The sequence below is a fragment of the Anopheles arabiensis genome, chromosome 3 (genome assembly GCF_016920715.1).
Source record: "Anopheles arabiensis isolate DONGOLA chromosome 3, AaraD3, whole genome shotgun sequence".
NCBI classification, from domain to species: Eukaryota; Metazoa; Arthropoda; class Insecta; order Diptera; family Culicidae; genus Anopheles; species Anopheles arabiensis.
Genome location: NC_053518.1, coordinates 36,337,946 through 36,356,266, shown reverse-complemented (window position 1 = coordinate 36,356,266; position 18,321 = coordinate 36,337,946). Strand labels below are relative to the sequence as shown.

The window sequence follows — 18,321 nt, the reverse complement described above, 5'->3', positions numbered from 1 at the left end:
TTACTAGATCATATAGAACAACGAAGATGTCATCAGCTATCCTTCTCAGACGAATTCAAATTTCCAAAATTGGTCCAGAAATTTGCCTGCATTGTTTTTTTTTATGATAAACTGTTAAGATTTCGAACAAACCCTTATCCACGTCCGGTAGAATATGATATCTTCATTCCACTGCAAAAGTAGTAATCGATCTCTACAATATCCTGCACAAAATGAAACACTCATAATTACTCAGTTCAACTTGTTTTATCAGGATTTATTCACTTTTTTGTTTCGTTTATAACTATGCACACAGTAGGTAGGTCTTAGGCACGTCGTTCAAATAAATAATTATCGCTAAGTGTTTAATCTTCGGTAAGAAAGTGTTTTACTTAGAAACACACACACATACACACACACAAACACACAAAAAAGGCGACTCTACAAGGCCAGCACAAGGCTGTCGTCCCTCACTGCCTCGCAGTATAATACTTTCCGGTGCATCCGGCCGAATTAGGCTCCGGATCGTTGTTTGCAACTAAAACAACCCAATGACTGTAAACCATACTTGTATGGCCGGGCCTCCTCACACGTAGTACACGAACGTCCAGTAGAATATGTTGAAGATCACGAACGCGATCGGGAAGACGAAGCGTGACCGTTTGTCGATCCAGATCGCCACCTCTTGCGGTGTCATCGTGGTCCAGCCATTTCCGTTCACGTTGCTCGTTTGGCCCTCGATCTGGATCGTAACGTTGGAGGCTTCCGTCATAGCCCGGTCAACGTCGGTCGTGGAGATGATGGGCAGGGTGGCACTGCTGGGACTCTTTTGAGGGATGGACTGCAGGGGAAGATAAAAAATGTTTAAACATATTGTATTTAAAAGGGATAGCACGCACTAATCTATATGCTTACATGCACGGTTAGATAGTTGTTGAAGGAGTTGGCCGAAACGGTCGTGGCAGAGTCGGCCAGCGAAGTGCAGGAGTGTGACTTGTGCAGCCCGCTCATGTCCTTGCGCGCCGGCCGCGGTGTGATGGCCTGCTTGAGCACGTGCTTACTGTTAACCTTCTTCACCTCCACGTTGCGCTTCCGGCGCCAGATCGTATTGACGAAGGCGAACTCAACCAAACTGCCAAAGATGAACCCGGTACAGCCGAGGAACCAGATCTCGGACGCCTTAATGTAGCTGACCTTCGGGAGCGTTTTGCCCTGGGCGGAAGCTAGCGTAATAAACGTTAGCATGGTGCTAGTGCCGAGCGTAATGCGGGGCGCAGACTGATCCGCCTGCAGCCAGAAGGTGACCCACGAGATAGCGACCAACATGATCGAGGGGATGAAGTAGTCCATCATGTAGAAGCCCATCTCGCGCGCCAGATGTACGGTGAAGCTGAGCGAGCTGTAGTTACCAGCTGAAAGTGTCGCGAGAATGGAGCGTTAGTCCTTCATCAGGTTAGTGTCAGCAGCATTCAGACTTACCGAAAGCACCATGGCGAAGATCACTCAGATCCGCATTGATAACCGTCTCGTTGGTGAACATCTCCAGCAGCACGTACTCCGTAAGATGCAGCTCCGGGGCCAGCGTTACAGGCGACTTGTGCTCCCAGAGTAGCACCAAATCGTCCTCGTTGTACATCCCTGTGAGGAACCAAAGACCCATCAATCCGATCATCTCAAACGATCACCACTCCCCAAACGATGGACGCGTGATACTTACAGCTCTCCAACACGGTGGAACAGTGCTGCTCGTCGAACGGGAACTTTTGCAGATTCATCCAACAGTACAGGGTGGCGCTGATGCGCGTCGATACGATCACCGTACCGTCGGGTGAGATCGAGGTAAGGATGTCCTTCTCGGCCGTGCCCAGTATGTCGGAGCTGCGCTCGTTCGCGAGGAAGACGTGCGGCACCCAGAGCAGATCACGCAGCGACTGTTCGCCCATGATCGGTTTCGTTCGGTTCGGTGCCACCTCCCGGAACACCAGCCGCGGATCGACGTAGCGGAACTGGAGCAGTGCGTGTATCTTAAATTGCTGTACGCGGTGGGAAGAATATGGTTAGCATATAGGTTTCGGAAATCGGGTGCATTTGCTGATCGCTTACCAAATCGTGTGCTTCTAAATTTTGCATAAAATAGATGTAGGCGCGGGCGTACACCTTTACCGGGCCGTTTGTACCGTTGATGGATTCTGGAAAAGGGCAACATTTTATGATTAATTTGCATGTTATTGTAATAATGGAATCGTCGCGTTTGTAGCTTACCTCGCTTGGGACGCTCTAGCCGATCATACCGACAGACGTGTGTTAATCGCGTCAGAAGTTGCGTCTGTGAAAGATGGTCCGCTCCTTCTAACGTGGGACACTCAGAGTCTCTGTAATGAGAAAATAGAATGAGTAATTAGATCTCAAAAAAAACTCTATACCGGATCGAGGCAGTTTCAGATCTGTCAAATCCAAGATTTTTAATGTCAAATAGAATTGCCATACGCACAATGCTATGCCGATTTAAGTCATTTGATAAAGAAAATTAAGAGAAAGCGTAACATTTTTGTTGACGCTTGTTATGTTCGTATGGTACAGGAAAGGCTAGTACTTGTAAAAGATATAAATTAACAAAATAGAAACTGATCTTGATTATTTTTCTCAGCCTACTATAACAGTCGTCTTGGTTATGAATGCGTTATTCTGGCTTAGTAGAATTGAATTAATGACTTAAACGAATAATTAGTCTATGCTGCCTGGGAACGGCCAGGATGAACCAGTGCTTCTATTGAACAGTCCTACTGTTGCACACTACAACAGGACTCTTTGTTTCGCCAGTGGGTAATTATTTTTAAAGTTAAAACAAGCGTTTTTTAAGCTGTCTTATTATTTATTTTTTCGTTAGAGACGCTAAAAAATTCGTCACTTGCCATGGGCTTTGACGAAGGAGTGACCTAGCATCTTTCGCTTAGCCTAGATCGGGATCCTTCGGGAATGCTTAACCCGATCAGTGGTAGACGTTGACCACACTAAACACTGTCTGTGTCGCCCTCTTTCGGGAATCACAAGAAATAATACTGTGCCAGTGAATCGACAGTTAATAATAATTAACACCTACAGACATCTCAAAAATGCATTTGTTATTTGATTTCTGCAGGATTTTTGAATGTCTCCGAATATTGTTTGAATGATTTTAATAATTTGGATAACGGACTGACAGACGAAGGCGCTAGACCGTGAGCGGTTTCGGACATTCCTGGGGTAGGCCAAGACTGCAAAGCGGTTAGAGCGCCGGATAAGTAGGTAAGTAAGATTTTAATTTATTATCAATTTCTACATACTTTTCAATCGTTTGTTTAGAAAAATGTTGTGGCATTGTCAATAAATTTTAGTAACAATCTTAAACTATTTGGAAAATGGTTAATAATTAATCGTCTAACAAATTGTTCAACAAATTCAATACGTTTCAATAACTAGATATTCAATTGTAAAATTTATTTTAAAAAATCTAGGTGAGTACGAGATGAGACGACGAGACGAGACGAGACGAGCTTAAAACAATTAAACCGAGCTATTAAAATCCCTTGCAATAAGAAATGTTTTAATCTTTCTTTAATATTGCTTTAATCCTAGTTTTAAAATCAGTTTCAATAACTACAGTAATAATTTGGGCGCATTTAAAACTAAAAAAATGTCTTGGACGAGTTGGATATAATTATTCACAAAGCTACAAATGAACCTCTCTGATTGAAGTTATCTGGTTGTGTTTATTATGAAAAAGGCACTAGGAAATAATCTATGGGAATTAATCCCCTATTTAGGTCATTTAGTGCTGATCTCCACAGTGTGATGTCATGTGCTGAAGCTCACTGGTCGATGTTTTCGAAGGCTCTTGGAGCCTCCACCTTAACCTTGACCTTTCTGGCTACAGGGGAATAAAACAGCATAACTTACACCACACAACATATTACAAACGACCACATCGCTTGTAAAATAAATCTCACAACCATAATCCCGTGGAAGGTCTTTGGGATTGGTTTTGGCAAAAGTGTGAAATCTTCTTTTATTACCACCCTTATTAGCGATACAAATTGGGATTCATATTTTCGATTGTTTTTATTCAAGAAATTGCAGGAAATGTTAGAAATCAAGATTTCTCAGGTTAGTCCTTACCGATCAGTTCTCTTGTACCAAGGTTTAATTTAATTTACATTTCAATATTTCTCCTTGATCTCTTTTGAGTCATCTTGCCTGGGTCTGGGAATGATAATCGTAAAAATAGAAATACGTGCAAGTGCACTTGCAAAGCAAACTATCGGCAGGCAGCGTGCTCTTACTCTTCCGCCACCGGAGGACGTATGATGTCAAATTACACACCGAACGAAGCCAAACCCTATCATCAACGATCCGACCCCGGAGATACAGGAGATCGGATAGTAGTAGGTACGCATTAAGATGATGTTCCGTTGTTTGTTTGTTGTGGCGCGTTATAAAGACTCTTCTCCATGCCTCATTGCGCACCAACCGCACGTCAGCCACCATTACGATCAGTTTTTTTTGGCCTTGTTTATTTCTTCACTAATGGGTTAATAAAGTGGGCTCCTCTTTCCACCTCCTTCGTGGATGCTGCTGTTGCGGGAATTGTTTGCGGAGGGAGCGTTCGTACACCACGGGCGGCCAGATGATAAATGTGGCTATAAATGGGAACTTAACCAACGAAATCCGAACGAAACCAATTCCAGCGGTGTAATGCGCAGATGTTAGCCACGAACTTGAACCGAGCCTGCGTTTGGCCAGGCGGAAGTTTTGCCGGGTGTGCCCATGATGGGGAAGATGGTTTTGGCTACCGTCACCCGGTTTATGTCAATTTGCGGTGCGTTTTGTTGCTACGGGGTATGCGCTCACTGCTCGTTTGGCGGTCTTTTGTGACGCACAACACACAGCCGATGGACGGATTAGAGCTAACGGAAGCGAAACGAAGCACCTTATACAATGATTTTGATCGTTGTCCTTAAACTTCTGTTGTTGAAGGCAATAGGGTGCATTGGAGTTTGAGTTTAATCGCTCATAGCGGGCTTAAGTTAAACTAGGTAATAGTGGTTTAAACTAGTTTCAAAGTAAACTAACTGTGCAGTAGAACAAGAGTAAAAGTACATACAAACATAAAACAGAAGGACATTAAAGGAAGGACGTTGAAGGGTAGTGAACATATGTTTAAACCCCGTTTGCGAACGCAACTAGTTGCACAAAGCAAGGGTTCGTCGCCTAACAGCAGCTGTTGAAGTCTATTGATTTACTCGACAGAAATTACGTATCTCGCGTATCGCGGTTTTTGCATCTTACGCTACAGGAAAATATAAGTAATTTGAATGCAATTTATAATTGTTTTCTACGATAAAAAAAGGTTTTTCCAAGAAGAAAACAACGGCTCATATTTGTTACAAAATATTTGAAATTCGTTAAGGATTTTAAGAAATTATAAGTAAAAAAAAATCCTTAGAAAAATGCTTTACCTAAATAAAACATCAAAAGTTAATGAACTAAATAAAAAAAAGTCCCAAAAAGTCGCGGGAAAAGTAAGTGGCTTTGCACTGCTGCACGTCGGTGATCGCATCATAGCACCTCGATCGTTACGCAGTTGGCGCACCTCGATCATTTCGATCACCAGTCACGACCTCTCTTAATACGCTCTTCACTACCCCTCTTACGCACCCCGAAGAGCCCGCAAAAAAGAAACTGTTTTACGATTAGACGTGTCCGTGGCTTAATTGCAACATGAGTTGTAATTTAATTTACGATCGATGCTCGGTAACGCATCCCAAAGTGCGCGCACCTAGCTGCAAGGCAAATTCACTTCCCATGCATTGCTGTGATAATAAGGACGCGTGGTGGATGCGCGCGTTAAAATTAATTTGTTTGTTCGATTAAGCAATAAGGTTAACGACATTGGCGATTTCAATCGTTTCCCCACCTTACGCCTTACGGAAGCTCCCGGAAGATCAAGGACCCGCCCATAAACTTGACTATAATTCGAGTGGAGATTCTTCGACTTTGAAATCTTCAGCGTGTTGTAACGGGCGTTTGCAAACGCCAGACTTTGTTTGGGGTGGACTGCACACAGAATATGCACTTAATATGCAGCACCGTACTGTCTCGGGAGGTGGCAGTCAGTCGTTGCAAGGTTTTTCGCCTGCTAGGCGATTAAACCTGGGTACCCGTTTGTTGGCCATGGTGCGTACACCACGGCAGAGTGTTAACTGGCTGTATCGGTTAATCGGGAGGGGCGAGGGAGTGAACCAGGGGGAGTGAAACGTGCTACGACACGTTTTCATAAATTCGGTCGATTTGTATGCAAACGCAAAATCGATCCAGCGGCTTCGTGGTGTACCGCCACGGTTAAGCACGGTGCAACACCCGGCAATAGGGAAGTAATTGGAAGCTGTCGATGGCGATTTACTGTTTTACTTCACCCGGTTGTTTCTTGCTCTTGCTCCCATCCCCCCATCCGACGCGTGCTTGAACGTAATAAAGTCATCGTGGGTTGCCTGTGCGTAAATAAGTGCTAGTGACACTCATTAATGGTACGTTTTTTTGCTCTTTAAAGAGCTGTTACTCGACCAAACGTATGATCAATTAACCTTTGACTGTAAAAAGGGACCGATTACAGGAGGATTGTTGTTAATTTTTATGGCACTATTAACACAAGGCGATTATTTTCAATTTTTATGCAAATTAATTTTAGAAAAAAATATTCACTGATAGAATATCATGATAATAATAAAGTTTTAGAGCCCAATTCATGCAAACAAAAACCAGTGTCAGCAATCACGTTCTAGTGCGTTTAGCTCAGCCAAAGTATATAATAACCAAAATATATCTATATATATAAAAATCTCGTGTCACGGTGTTTGTTGCGAGCAAACTCCGAAACGGTTGGATCATTTTCAACGAAACTTTGCACACACCTTATGGTGGTATGAGAATAGGTTTTAAGACTTAAAAATCGTTCAGATGTTATACTAAACTTAATTTAATAATGATTTTCTAACTCTCATACAAAGAGCAGCATTGTTGTTGTTACAGCTCTTTGACACTTGGTGTATGGTGCCTGGCGGTTTACACTCGATGATCGGATCCTGAGGGGATACGGGCACGATATAACTATCCCAAGTAAAAAAGCAATACAGTAGAACGTCGATTATCCGGGGGCGGATTAACCGGCGAGCGGCTTAACCGTGAGCATAAATGTGACAGCTGTTCAAACGTACAGCGAACATTTGCAGCGATAGTCAAGTGGGCAACCAGATTTTTGAGCAGCTCTAAAGTGTCTAGTGATATTTTCGAAATTCATTTTTGTTCATGAACAGTTGTTAAACCTATAGTTATTGATTAAAATAATATTTTACTAACGATTAATCGATTTATTAAAGTTGGATTTATCATAAAACTAATAAAAAACTAGTAATAAAATAATTTTTGTATGAAAATGACATTTCTTGGACCATTATCCGTGCAAATCGATTAACCGGCAACCGTCCGGTCCCGAGCTGCCCGGATAATCGACGTTCTACTGTAATGGAATATTTTAGTTTTTTTTCGTAATAACTCAGTTTCTCGGGCCAGCTAGTAATTATATAAGTATATATAATAATAATGAAAAAACATAAGAGCCGAATAATTGTTGCTACTAGGCATATCCTTAAAGGGTTGTTGGACTTACTAGGAATGTTGATAATTTCGCAAAACAAGAGAGATTGATTAGCTTAAAACCCTAATTTAATAATTAAAATGGGCAAATAATAGCATTTATTGTGTTGTTTTCTAAACCCATTAGTGTACAGGATATGCAGTTTCATACGAAAAATTCACAAATTTTGGAAAGCTATTTTCTATCAAACTAAACTCAACACACAAAAGTAAGCATCGAAGTTCTCCATTTTATATCTCTTAAAAGATATATTATTCCTCAAATATAAAACAAAACATAACAAGGCAAGTGTAAACAGGGATATCTAGCAAAGGATCAGAACAAACGAGTAAAACTGCTTAAAAATTGGGATTAACTTTAAATCGTATCAAATTTCATACGTTCAGATACTACTTTTGGAATAGTACTTTTCCAACGATTCTAACCAAAACTCAACGAAGATGTGCATATTGCAACCGATGCACTACATGTATTTGTTTGAAGTGTGATGTGGGTTTTCCTGCAGTCATTATTCCAGTCATTATGGGTGCGTCATTTCCGGAAAAATTCCAGGGTGCAGTCATTATTCCAGTACCACACACAGTGATTCTGAGGCCGACGATGGTCATGCATTAATAATATCTTATAATATTAATAATATTATAAGGAATGATGCCATCGCATGACAAGTCTTACGACGCAGTTCTACAATAATTGGTATAATGCTTGACGACAAGCTTTGTTTCACGCAACACTACGACGGGATCATTAGACGGGCAAATTTAAATTACTAGAGATTTTGACGATCCTTTGTGTATTAAAACGTTATATCAGTCAGGCCAATCTTCACACACGCGGAGATTTGGACGAACAGGATCGAGTGTGTGCAAAGAAAACTTACTCGCAACGCATTTCGGCGACTGCCGTGGACCAATCCTATATCTCGGGTTGGAGATATTCGCGATCAGGAGAAGCACGGAATTCGGAATGCACAAGCGCTGTTTATCGCTGGAGTGCTCCATGGCAACATTTATGTGCCGGCAATACTCCAAAAACCGAATATCAGTGTCCATAGGCATACAACACGACACAGATACTTTTTAAGACCGCAATTTAGGTACCCAGGATACGGATGTTTCGAGCCAATAACGGCAATGTCCTGCGTCATGAACAGCTGGTTCGAACATTTCGACTTTCAAGAGAATATCAATGTCTTTAGGGAGCGTCCGCGCTTTACCCAATAGCTAGTACATCAAACATGTCCGCAAGCTTCCACCATTTGTGTTTGTACCTATCTTTAAGAGAGTTGGTTAAACAACGTTCGTGGGACTCAGAACTATATCTATAATAAATGTTTCCGCCCTCCTCCATTTTGGCACAAACTTAGGAGTAATGTAAAGATTCGTGTTATTTCCATCAAGTTTTTTTACACCCGGGCAGTAATGGGTTAGACAAAATATTATTAATCAACTCTTTTGCTTCAAGGAAAGTTCTCTTCAGTACAATAAAATACAAAAAAACAGGCAGTGAATATTTCCTCCATTGATTGCCCTTCTCATTTCTTCACATAAATATGAGCACCAATTTATAAATGTCCATACATTAGCATAAATATTTACATTCTTATACAGCCACACGAACACAATCCATATGCATTGAAGAATTGAAAAAAAATATAATCCCTTCAATTGTGCGCCGTTCAAGGGTTAATTAGCTACTTGAGATTCACTTTCATTCATCGCACGCATGGCAAAAAGCGTTTCAATCAACCGCTTCAATTACTGCCATAGAGCGCTCCTTAGCGATTCCGATTATTATGTCCTGTGGTCCGGTGGGGACCACCGTTTTCCCTGTGTTGCTGACCTACCTAGTATACCGTTGTCATCATCCGAAGTATTACCCTTGCGATGAATAGTGCAACGAGAGTGTGTGAATGAGAGAGAGAGAGGTTCCGGGTTATTAAAATGTGTTTCGCTGTCATTTACGGCGAAACGCGGCTGTATTTACATTTTCACAAACAGCCGCAAGGGTGATGGTGCGGGTGCTCTAGTGTGCTCAACAAAAAAAAAATATAAACGGCACGTGATTTATCCGATCCTAACACGTAGCAGGTATGTCGTGTGCGCATACCGGACGAGCGTGTGTTGGCTTGCGAAATGTTGTTTTAGCGCCTTTTGCACACTCCGCGTCAAGATCAAGGTCAGTTTCAGTTTCGTTGAGAAACAATGGGGAAAAACCCTGTCTTTTGAGTGGAATAAATTAAACCAATATCTTTTGGAGGGTTCTGAGAGTGCAAAATTGCTAAAGAAACCAGCAAAACGTTCCGATATCCGGCCGAACCAGTTCTGAAGGAAGTCATAAAATGGGCTGCGCTTCGAATTTGAAGATGGTTTGACCGTGGTGCTTTGATCTTTTTTTCGTGTCCTTGAACATTGAAGAGGATGTGTGGTTTTTAATCGGTTTCCTACCAGTTTGGCGTCTTTTGTGGATGGATTTTTGCATTGATGCAAACTACCAATCGCTTGTGAAATTCAACGTGCACTCGGTTTTATATCTGTGGACAACGAATTGTACGATGTCACCGCGTTGCACAGCCGATGTTTGTTCACGTGCTTCAGATTAAGTGAAATATTTAATGATTTAAACGGGAATAACGACCCACCCGGTAATCACGTTCGCTTGTTTCGAACACCAACGTTTGGGTTCAGAATCGTGTCTGGCTGGCTTCACACACTGCAGTGCACTCTCAAGCCGGGGATGTGACCGGTGTTGGTACAATTGTTGGCACGATCTGTCAATTACAGTCAACCGTCACATGGGGTCCTAAAGATTCCTCAAAATTGGACGAGAAATAATTTCATCAGCACACAAGACCTAGAAATCGGAACGACAATGACAACGAGGAACTGCAGCAGCGTCCCTCGGCTTTGCGAGGTGGAGAGCTGAACGCTTTAAATGAGCCATCGATTGCTATTTTGAGCGAAAATGACTTTCCAAACACAAAGGTGTCAATGTGGTGTGAAATTATATGTAAAAAAACAGCTCCTTGTGTTGACCATTTGTTTGAAAATTTCAAAATGAAATGCCTCAAAGCCTTTGCACAAATTATCAGCACAGACTACAGACAATGTACAGTCTTTCGTTTATCTTTCGTAACTACGTTCGTTGAGCAGACAGGAGAGGAAATAACAAAACATCGAAAAGCAAGATAAGTGCCTGGGTACGACACGATCGACGCGATCAAGATATATTTCTGCGACCAACCGGCTCGCACAGCCTCCTCCAGGCCCTCGTTAATGGAATTGATGTGTATGGGCTGTGCGATAAAATCGAACAGCCAATAAAGCACAACAAAACCTTTTTAATAAACTCAAAACGTGTGCGCAAGCGTTTTGGGGAACATGGATGGAGGATGGGGGGTGTGTGTATGTGTGTGTGCTTATTGGTCGAGAGGTAGGGAGGGCCCGAATCTAATGAAGTGTACTACTAAGCGCACCACCGACACAGGTCCTACGGTGGGAGGGCGGTCATTTTTCAAAAGAAGCAAGTGCAAGTGCGCACAAACAGTGTGCCGATTGCGCCACAAAATGCGTTCATTGCGTTCGAATGCGACATTGAACTTGTCAGTTGTTCCCTCCCCCCGTCCCACAAACACGTACAGCGGGTCCGGGGGTCAACGGTTGAAGCATTTAGCCCCTAGACGCTAGTGTAGCTACTGTGCTGTCCCTTCGGGGCAATTGCCAGGAAGTCATCATGGTGGGAAGCCGGTACAGTTTGAACCGGTTTTAGCGTTTTTGTTTTACTTCTTCCGAGAGCCATTTCCAACATCCATAAATTGAGGCCTTGCGTACGAAGAATCAATGATTCCATCTCTTCCATTTTGGGTGGTCATCAGCAAATAAGCCGGCATCGGAAAGATGAAACAGCTCCCCAAGAATGTGAACCTGTTTCCGATTGGCCCCACACCAAGCAGATGAACTAGTTTTTCATCTTCAATGCTTAATGTCAAAAGTTCAAAGCTTGAAGAAGCGAAAAGATAAAAAAAAACGGTCTGAAAACAAGACGCGATCACTTCATTCTGGAGTACGATCACGTAGCGTTCAGTTGCAGCGCAGCTCAAGTGATTTGGCTGTCAAAACACTCTACCCAGAGCGATCTGTCAGCGAGCTGTCAAACAAACGGTCTGCCTACTAGGATACTGAACGCCAGAAGCGCGTTGAACGGCAGCGCTACCGAGCACGTTCAATTGCGGCGCGTATTGCGTGCGACCGTTGACGCTGTAGCGTGCGACCCTCGCGTTGCACACAATGCGCAACCACTCAACGGCCAGACGCGTTTCAATAGCGTCTGTTGACATCGGCGACACGATTGTGTCATTGGCACGATGTGCCAATAAAACAATTAATCATCGAAAATTGAAACTTTACCACCGAACCCGCTAAGCATTCTTACGACCACTTTAGCTTAGAACGTCCGCCTCAGCATCACTGCCAGTAGTACTGCAAGATAAAAACACACAGATATTTCTTCCGTACGTGCCCGCATGTGATTTAGCGCCGAAGTAAGGGCGCACACGGAGGTGAGCCCCTTATCGGAAGAGGCTGTGAATCATTCGTTTCATACGCCTTGGTGCCTAGGTGAGTAGCAGTAGCAGCAGCAGCATTCAGTCACACTCATACGAACGAAGGGTACAATAGCGTGGCTTTGTGTGGCCACTTGCTGCTTATTTACCGACTGCATATATCCGTAGCGAGAGATAAACGTGTCCACAACTGCCCCATCCCACACACGCCGCGAAACGGTAAAGAGTTTGCAAACCAACCCCATTCCCCCCCCCATCACTCTCTCTCCTCCTCTTTTGCACCCCACCGGTGTAGGTGTACTATACACACACACACACACACCACGTAGTGTGTTCACACACATGTTTTGTGGATTTTAAAGCCTAGAGCCTTCCTGTTTGTAGGCGGATGATTAAGGTTGTGTAATAATTACATTAATCATGGTTATATTTAGCATGCGTATTCCGAGTTCACAGCAAGAAGAATTTTTTAGGTTCTCAAATCATCAAAGTCGCGTCGTCTGCTTCTAACCAACATGTGTCTACATTAGCTCGAATTCTTCTTTCCAATATTCGTTATGCGTATTCAGAGTTCACAGCAAGAAGAATTTGTTAGGAATTTGTCCTCAATCATCAAAGTCTTGTCGTCTGCTTCTATCCGTTCCTTTTTCCAATCTTCTTTATGGTACTCCATACTAGCAAGTGAAGAAAGCCTGATTACATTATTTCGCCAACAATAAAGCTGCTTTGAAAAAAGAAACCTGAAATATATTGACAATGATATTTTCTCAATTACTGGTTTAGCATAACACTTTTGGAGCTGTTCCGTTTCAGCACGTCCTTAGTAATTAGTGGGGATTCTCTCAATGTAGCACTCATAGAGCCTAATGTATGGTTTCATCGACTTAGTGAGCATTATTTCTGGTTGATTTTGCATCCAAGAAAGATCGCTAGCCAAAATCAGTTTTACACACAAACATGGTACTTTACCATTTCCTTTAAACTGTAAAAATTGAGGAACTTGCGACGAGTTATGCAATGATTGTTTTAGGTTCCAATTCCCGAGCTTACGGTGATGTATCGATAGTGATTATGAAAAATATACTTTAGATCAGTGATGTCAAACTCGTTTTGGGTAGCGGGTCGGATTACAGTTGAAAATATTCTCACAGGGCCGCAATTAAGCGGTGTTGGGTAGATGGAGAAGGAGATTATGTGGTAAATAAAATTGTACCTTTTTATACCAAAATATATCATTTAGATATTTTCTGTATTTTCAGGTCCAGGTTTTGTTTTCTCCATCACCCACTATACCACGATGGTGCTTTCGATCGGCGAAAAACATTAAGGACTTATTCTTTGACCTAGAATCGTATCTAGAATCGTAGAAATAAGAAAATAAGGAAATACAAATATATTATGCAAAGCAGTTTACATTTACTCATACCTAACTTTAGCGGCGGTCACTCTAACCCAGAAATTTTAACATTTTTATGCAATGTCACAGATATATGCCAACTTTGAGACTGCCTGGACAGCTCTTTAAACCTCGTATATCACCTCTGCATATCGACACACAAAGAACAAATACTGCATTTTGACTACGCTAATGATTAATAACGATAACTCATACTTTTACCACTATATTGGCAAACATTCACAAGTCATGTGGCCTTTTTTTAAACGAAAGAGACTACCAAATTCTCATAGGCCTCATACAATACACACCTCTTTGAAGTGCTTGGATTTAAATGACTTTTGAAGATATCGGCCTGAATTTTTTCAGAAGCCCAGCTAAAGAGTACCCTCGTCAAATAAGTGAAGAAATTGGTATTCCGAGGGGTATACATGGTTTCCGAAGTTTCCAGAAAGTCTCAAAGTCAGAAAATGGGCGAAAATATAGGAAAATATGAGTCCGACTTTGAGCAGCCGCCAGCAAACCAGAACTAAAACACATGCTACAAGCCATCTTGGAGGATAGCTTCCCAAAACACAGCCATTATGGGCAACTTACTGCTCATTTCGTTAATCGAAACAGTTGAAAATGTTACCAAAGTTCTTCGCTGGCCGGATTCAAAGGGTTCGCAGGCCGCATGTGGCCCGCGGTTTGTATGTTTGACATGTCTGCTTTAGACTCTCCTTCTCTGGTGAAGTGTTTAAAACTAATCACTGGCGTTTACTAGATACATTTGCCGACCCCTGATATATTCGATCTATAGTCGATCTTGTGAACCACACAGAATTTCGACCGGAGTTGTGATTTCCATCCAAGTAGCCAGCAAACACGTGCCCATCAGCTAAAACGCTTCCAAAATTGTCGATTGCACCTTTGATCCCACATAAAAAAGACGACCAACACGTGTCGGTGAGATCCCCACATACACACATAAAAAACAACGCGTGGCGTAAACACATGAGTTACAGCTTAATTATCCTGCACAAAAATGACATCAGTGGAAGGCGTTCAATTAATGGTCAATTTGCTGAAATTAATAAACATTAACTAAACCATCAACCATTGATGCTTTTTTAGCACCCATAATGCGAGTTCCTCATCGCGGGTAATTGCCTTATACTAGCCCTCCCACTCCCCCCCTATCTGCACTTACTTGCCGCTGGACTTGGCATCTGGCCGATTGTCGTCCGTTGCATTCACGTGCAAGATGTCCGCCTCAACCGTGGCCGGCGGCAGCAGCAGCTTCTGTATCTCCTCCGGCGACATGGTCCGTTCGGTGGTGGACGTCGGTTCCTGGGTGGAAGCCACCGTCGTGGTGCTGGAACTGTCGACCGAAACGGTTGGTGGGTTGGTCGGTAGGGCGACGAACACCGCCGTACTGCCGGGCTGGTTCAGCTCCACCAGCTCCGTCTCGTTCAGCAACGGTGACCGTGGTGTCGGTGGCGTCATGCTGACGCTGCCGTGTGCCGTCACCTCTACCATTGTCGTGGGCGGCTGATCGGCACCGCTCTGCGCTATCACGGCCGCAACCAAAGCGACCAGGCACTGGAGAAACACGTACGCGGCGGCTCCCTGCGAATGCATCTTTTACAAACGCCTTATCTTAGGTACTGCAGCGACTAATAAAGCAACACCCCGATAAGGAGGATTCGTGTGTTCACGCTTGACTACTTATGCACTGGGCTTGCACAACGCGGGAGGCGCTGGGAACACAGATTGGGAAACGGATGCGTCAAGGATGCCCAAGGAAGGGACTACATCGATCGGATTTGGGTGCGTCTACCGGGCCCAAGCAATTGATCGTGCTTTTTTCCCTCACACACACACACAAACACACGCGCCCTTTGAGAGCGTTAATCGATCATCGCTCCACTCCTTGGATCTGTCGATCCTTCCAGAACCTTTTGACCTTGCTGATGCTCGCGAAACGCACCCAGCACACACTGGATGGAGATCGCGTACGCAGCACACAAACACGCACACACACACACAATCGTCTCCTAGACGTCTATTGCTTTGAAGTACACTGTGGAGCACGCGTTGGAGCCGTGTGATGCCTTTTTCTTTTCCCACAAAGCACAAAGCCACTGCACTTTTACTTTTACAAAAAATTAAACTTTGCTTTTATTTTCTGCCACTAAAATAACGTTTAAACCAACCACTACCACTTGAGGAGAGACAGCGTAACAACGGAACGGAACGGCGGAGTAGGAAAACTCGGAAACAGGAAAACGTGGGCTGCTGCTGCGTTCTGCGCACGGGTCTGCACGTGATCGTTTGGCGTCCGGATTGGGTTTGGCGTGCTCGTTGCGCGGAGCCTTTGCTTTTCTTACTGTTCGTCCGCGAGCGGCGAGCAACTGATTATATCCGCGGTCGCGGTTGCGCCCTCGCACGTTCGCGTCTTCCTCGGGTCGGTTCGTTCGTTTGGCGCGATGTGTGTGCGCAGCTCGCTGCGACGGGGTTTGCGACGCGCACGTTGCGTGTGCCAACGAACCAGCAAAGGTCGCCGCTGGTCGCTACAGGTGGCATACTGGTTCGGGTGGTTGGGGGTTGGGGTGATATTACTCCTGTTGTATGATAATGGGGGTTAGCGGTGGGTGCCGCGTGCGCAGAGCAGGACATGGAGCCTACGCACCGCACCGTTTGAGCGGTCGGGGCGGTGGATGCTGGGAGCGCCCCTGGAGAAAGGCTTCGGTTTCCGGGGCGCCAACCGAGCGGGCGTTCGTGTTCGCGTGTTCGTACCGCGATCGGCGGGCTTGTGTGTTTTTTATTTTGTTTGGTCGGTCTCTTTGAACGCGGTTGGAGTCGTGTTTCGTGCAAAAAGCGCACTTGCACACTACCCGAGCAGCCGTCGAGCAGGGCGCTCCGTAGCGCTTGCGTGGCGACACTAGCCAACGCCATCGGCGCCTCCTTGGACGGTGCGATGTGTTGCTGCCGTGGTGGGTTGAATATCTTGAACAGAAAATCTTAATTGAATCTGCGCGTTGACGTCTTGTGGGTTGTTGTGCTGATAACTTTTGGGGCTTCTTTTTTCCTCTGGCACGTGATAGTTGTATTGTTGGAGGTTTTCCCATGCTATTTCCCATCCTGATATGTGTTCACTCTTACCAATTTAGGATAGTGAATTTAATTTAAGATGTGAATAATATTGCGGTATGCAACAAATTTAACCTAATTACAAAAAAAATCTGTTTTTAATCTCGCTTAAAAATACTATTTTCTCTTTTAAATACATGGACTAGAAAGATAGTTAAAAGCAAGATATCAAACAACGATTGAACAAATATCAAAGTAGAATGATTTCTTGTTCGTTTATTACAAACTATCCTAGATATTACTTAAATTACATTTTCCTTTTTAAACTTATTTTCATTTTTTTATGTTTTTTTTTGCGTTTTTTTTTCTTTTATGCATAATTGGCCTTTTTTATGAGTTCAAATATATAAATGGCGATAAATTCTCAAATGTTTTATAGTTTGTAGTATACCTGATAACCTGAACCTTAACTCAATAAATTAAATAAATTAATACATAAATCAATGAATTAATATTTTTTAGTTAATTCATCAATTAAATATTTAACTAATTAATAAATTTAAAAATAATAAATTGATAAATAAAAAATATCAATTTGCAAATCATAAACAAACAAATAAATAAATAAATGAGCAAATATCACTTTTTCTCTGCAAAATGTAAAAATGTATGAAAAATAAAAAGCAACTGAAGAACTAAAGAAACATTTGATGATGAACAAAGACATCAAAACGCCGTTCGATAATTTGTCTTCAATCACGTGCGAACCAGCAAATGTAATACCGTTTCTCATACAAACACAATACAATAGTTTCTACATTTCTAAGTTCACAAACAATAATTTAATTTAAAAAAATCACCATTCATTTGAATCTAGTGTCCTAAGAGGATTTTACACCGCCCAATCTAAACTTGATAAGGGTATTTAAAATGTTTAGCTTGTTCTATGAAAAGGTATAAAGATACACATATTCAAGGTCTTGTTGTAACAGATTAAGTGGATATGTATAATCCACCATTCGTTTGCTGCTGTCGATAAATAAAACCATTTAAGCTGTACTTAGAAGCAATAAAATCGATCATGCATTCTGTGCATAAACCCACCGTTTATTATCTATTCTTCCAGGCCGTTTAATAATCATTGATTTTCATCAATAACTCAATAATCACACAAAGTGGTGTCCCATCAGTATTCTTTGCCCGATGGTTGTACCTCCCGAAAGTCATTTTTCCCTCCAAAAATCTCGTTATCACGATTTGGGACCGAAGGTCTCGTCCCTGGCTGCCGGTAACGTGTTCGTTACCGATATGGCCATTTTCAAATAACAAAGAAACACACCAAACGGTTGAAACCCATGCGCAGGAAGGAAGCGTCTCTTCCGATCGAGGCCATCGGAGACCAGTGGCCCCAAATGGTCGTTGTTTGTCCCATTGATGCCTGTCTCTGTTTGTGTCACGATTTTTCGTTTGCTTCTGAAATATTGTAGATGATTGAAATTAATTCAAAAACACAGGTAAAAAAGATCCATCCGTGTGGGGGTGGCTCACGATGAACTGCACAGACGGTGACCGAGGTCTGTTTCCAGGAACAAACAGTACGTTTAGCAGCGACGATGCTTT

General features: G+C 42.9%; 1 protein-coding gene across 1 annotated transcript; it reads right to left on the bottom strand.

Annotated features, from left to right (window-relative positions):
• Positions 1-227: 227 nt before the first annotated feature.
• Positions 228-16,023, bottom strand: LOC120902623 (pH-sensitive chloride channel 2). Its single transcript, XM_040311500.1, has 7 exons — positions 14,819-16,023; positions 2,242-2,351; positions 2,083-2,168; positions 1,697-2,012; positions 1,459-1,617; positions 895-1,391; positions 228-820 (listed from the first exon to the last, which is right to left on the bottom strand). Exons 1-7 carry the CDS (start codon positions 15,247-15,249, stop codon positions 566-568), a joined length of 1,854 nt encoding a protein of 617 aa, XP_040167434.1. The 5' UTR covers positions 15,250-16,023; the 3' UTR covers positions 228-565.
• Between the last annotated feature and the right edge of the window lie 2,298 nt (positions 16,024-18,321).

What these genes read in the sequence shown, in the direction of transcription:
- LOC120902623 (XM_040311500.1), bottom strand. Translation starts at nt 15,249, where the DNA reads ATGCATTCGCAGGGAGCCGCCGCGTACGTGTTTCTCCAGTGCCTGGTC. An exon ending in TTCCACCGTGTTGGAGAGCT is followed by an intron (nt 1,618 to 1,696) that starts GTAAGTATCACG and finishes GGTTCCTCACAG; the next exon opens with GGATGTACAACGAGGACGAT. An exon ending in ACAACTATCTAACCGTGCAT is followed by an intron (nt 821 to 894) that starts GTAAGCATATAG and finishes CTTCCCCTGCAG; the next exon opens with TCCATCCCTCAAAAGAGTCC.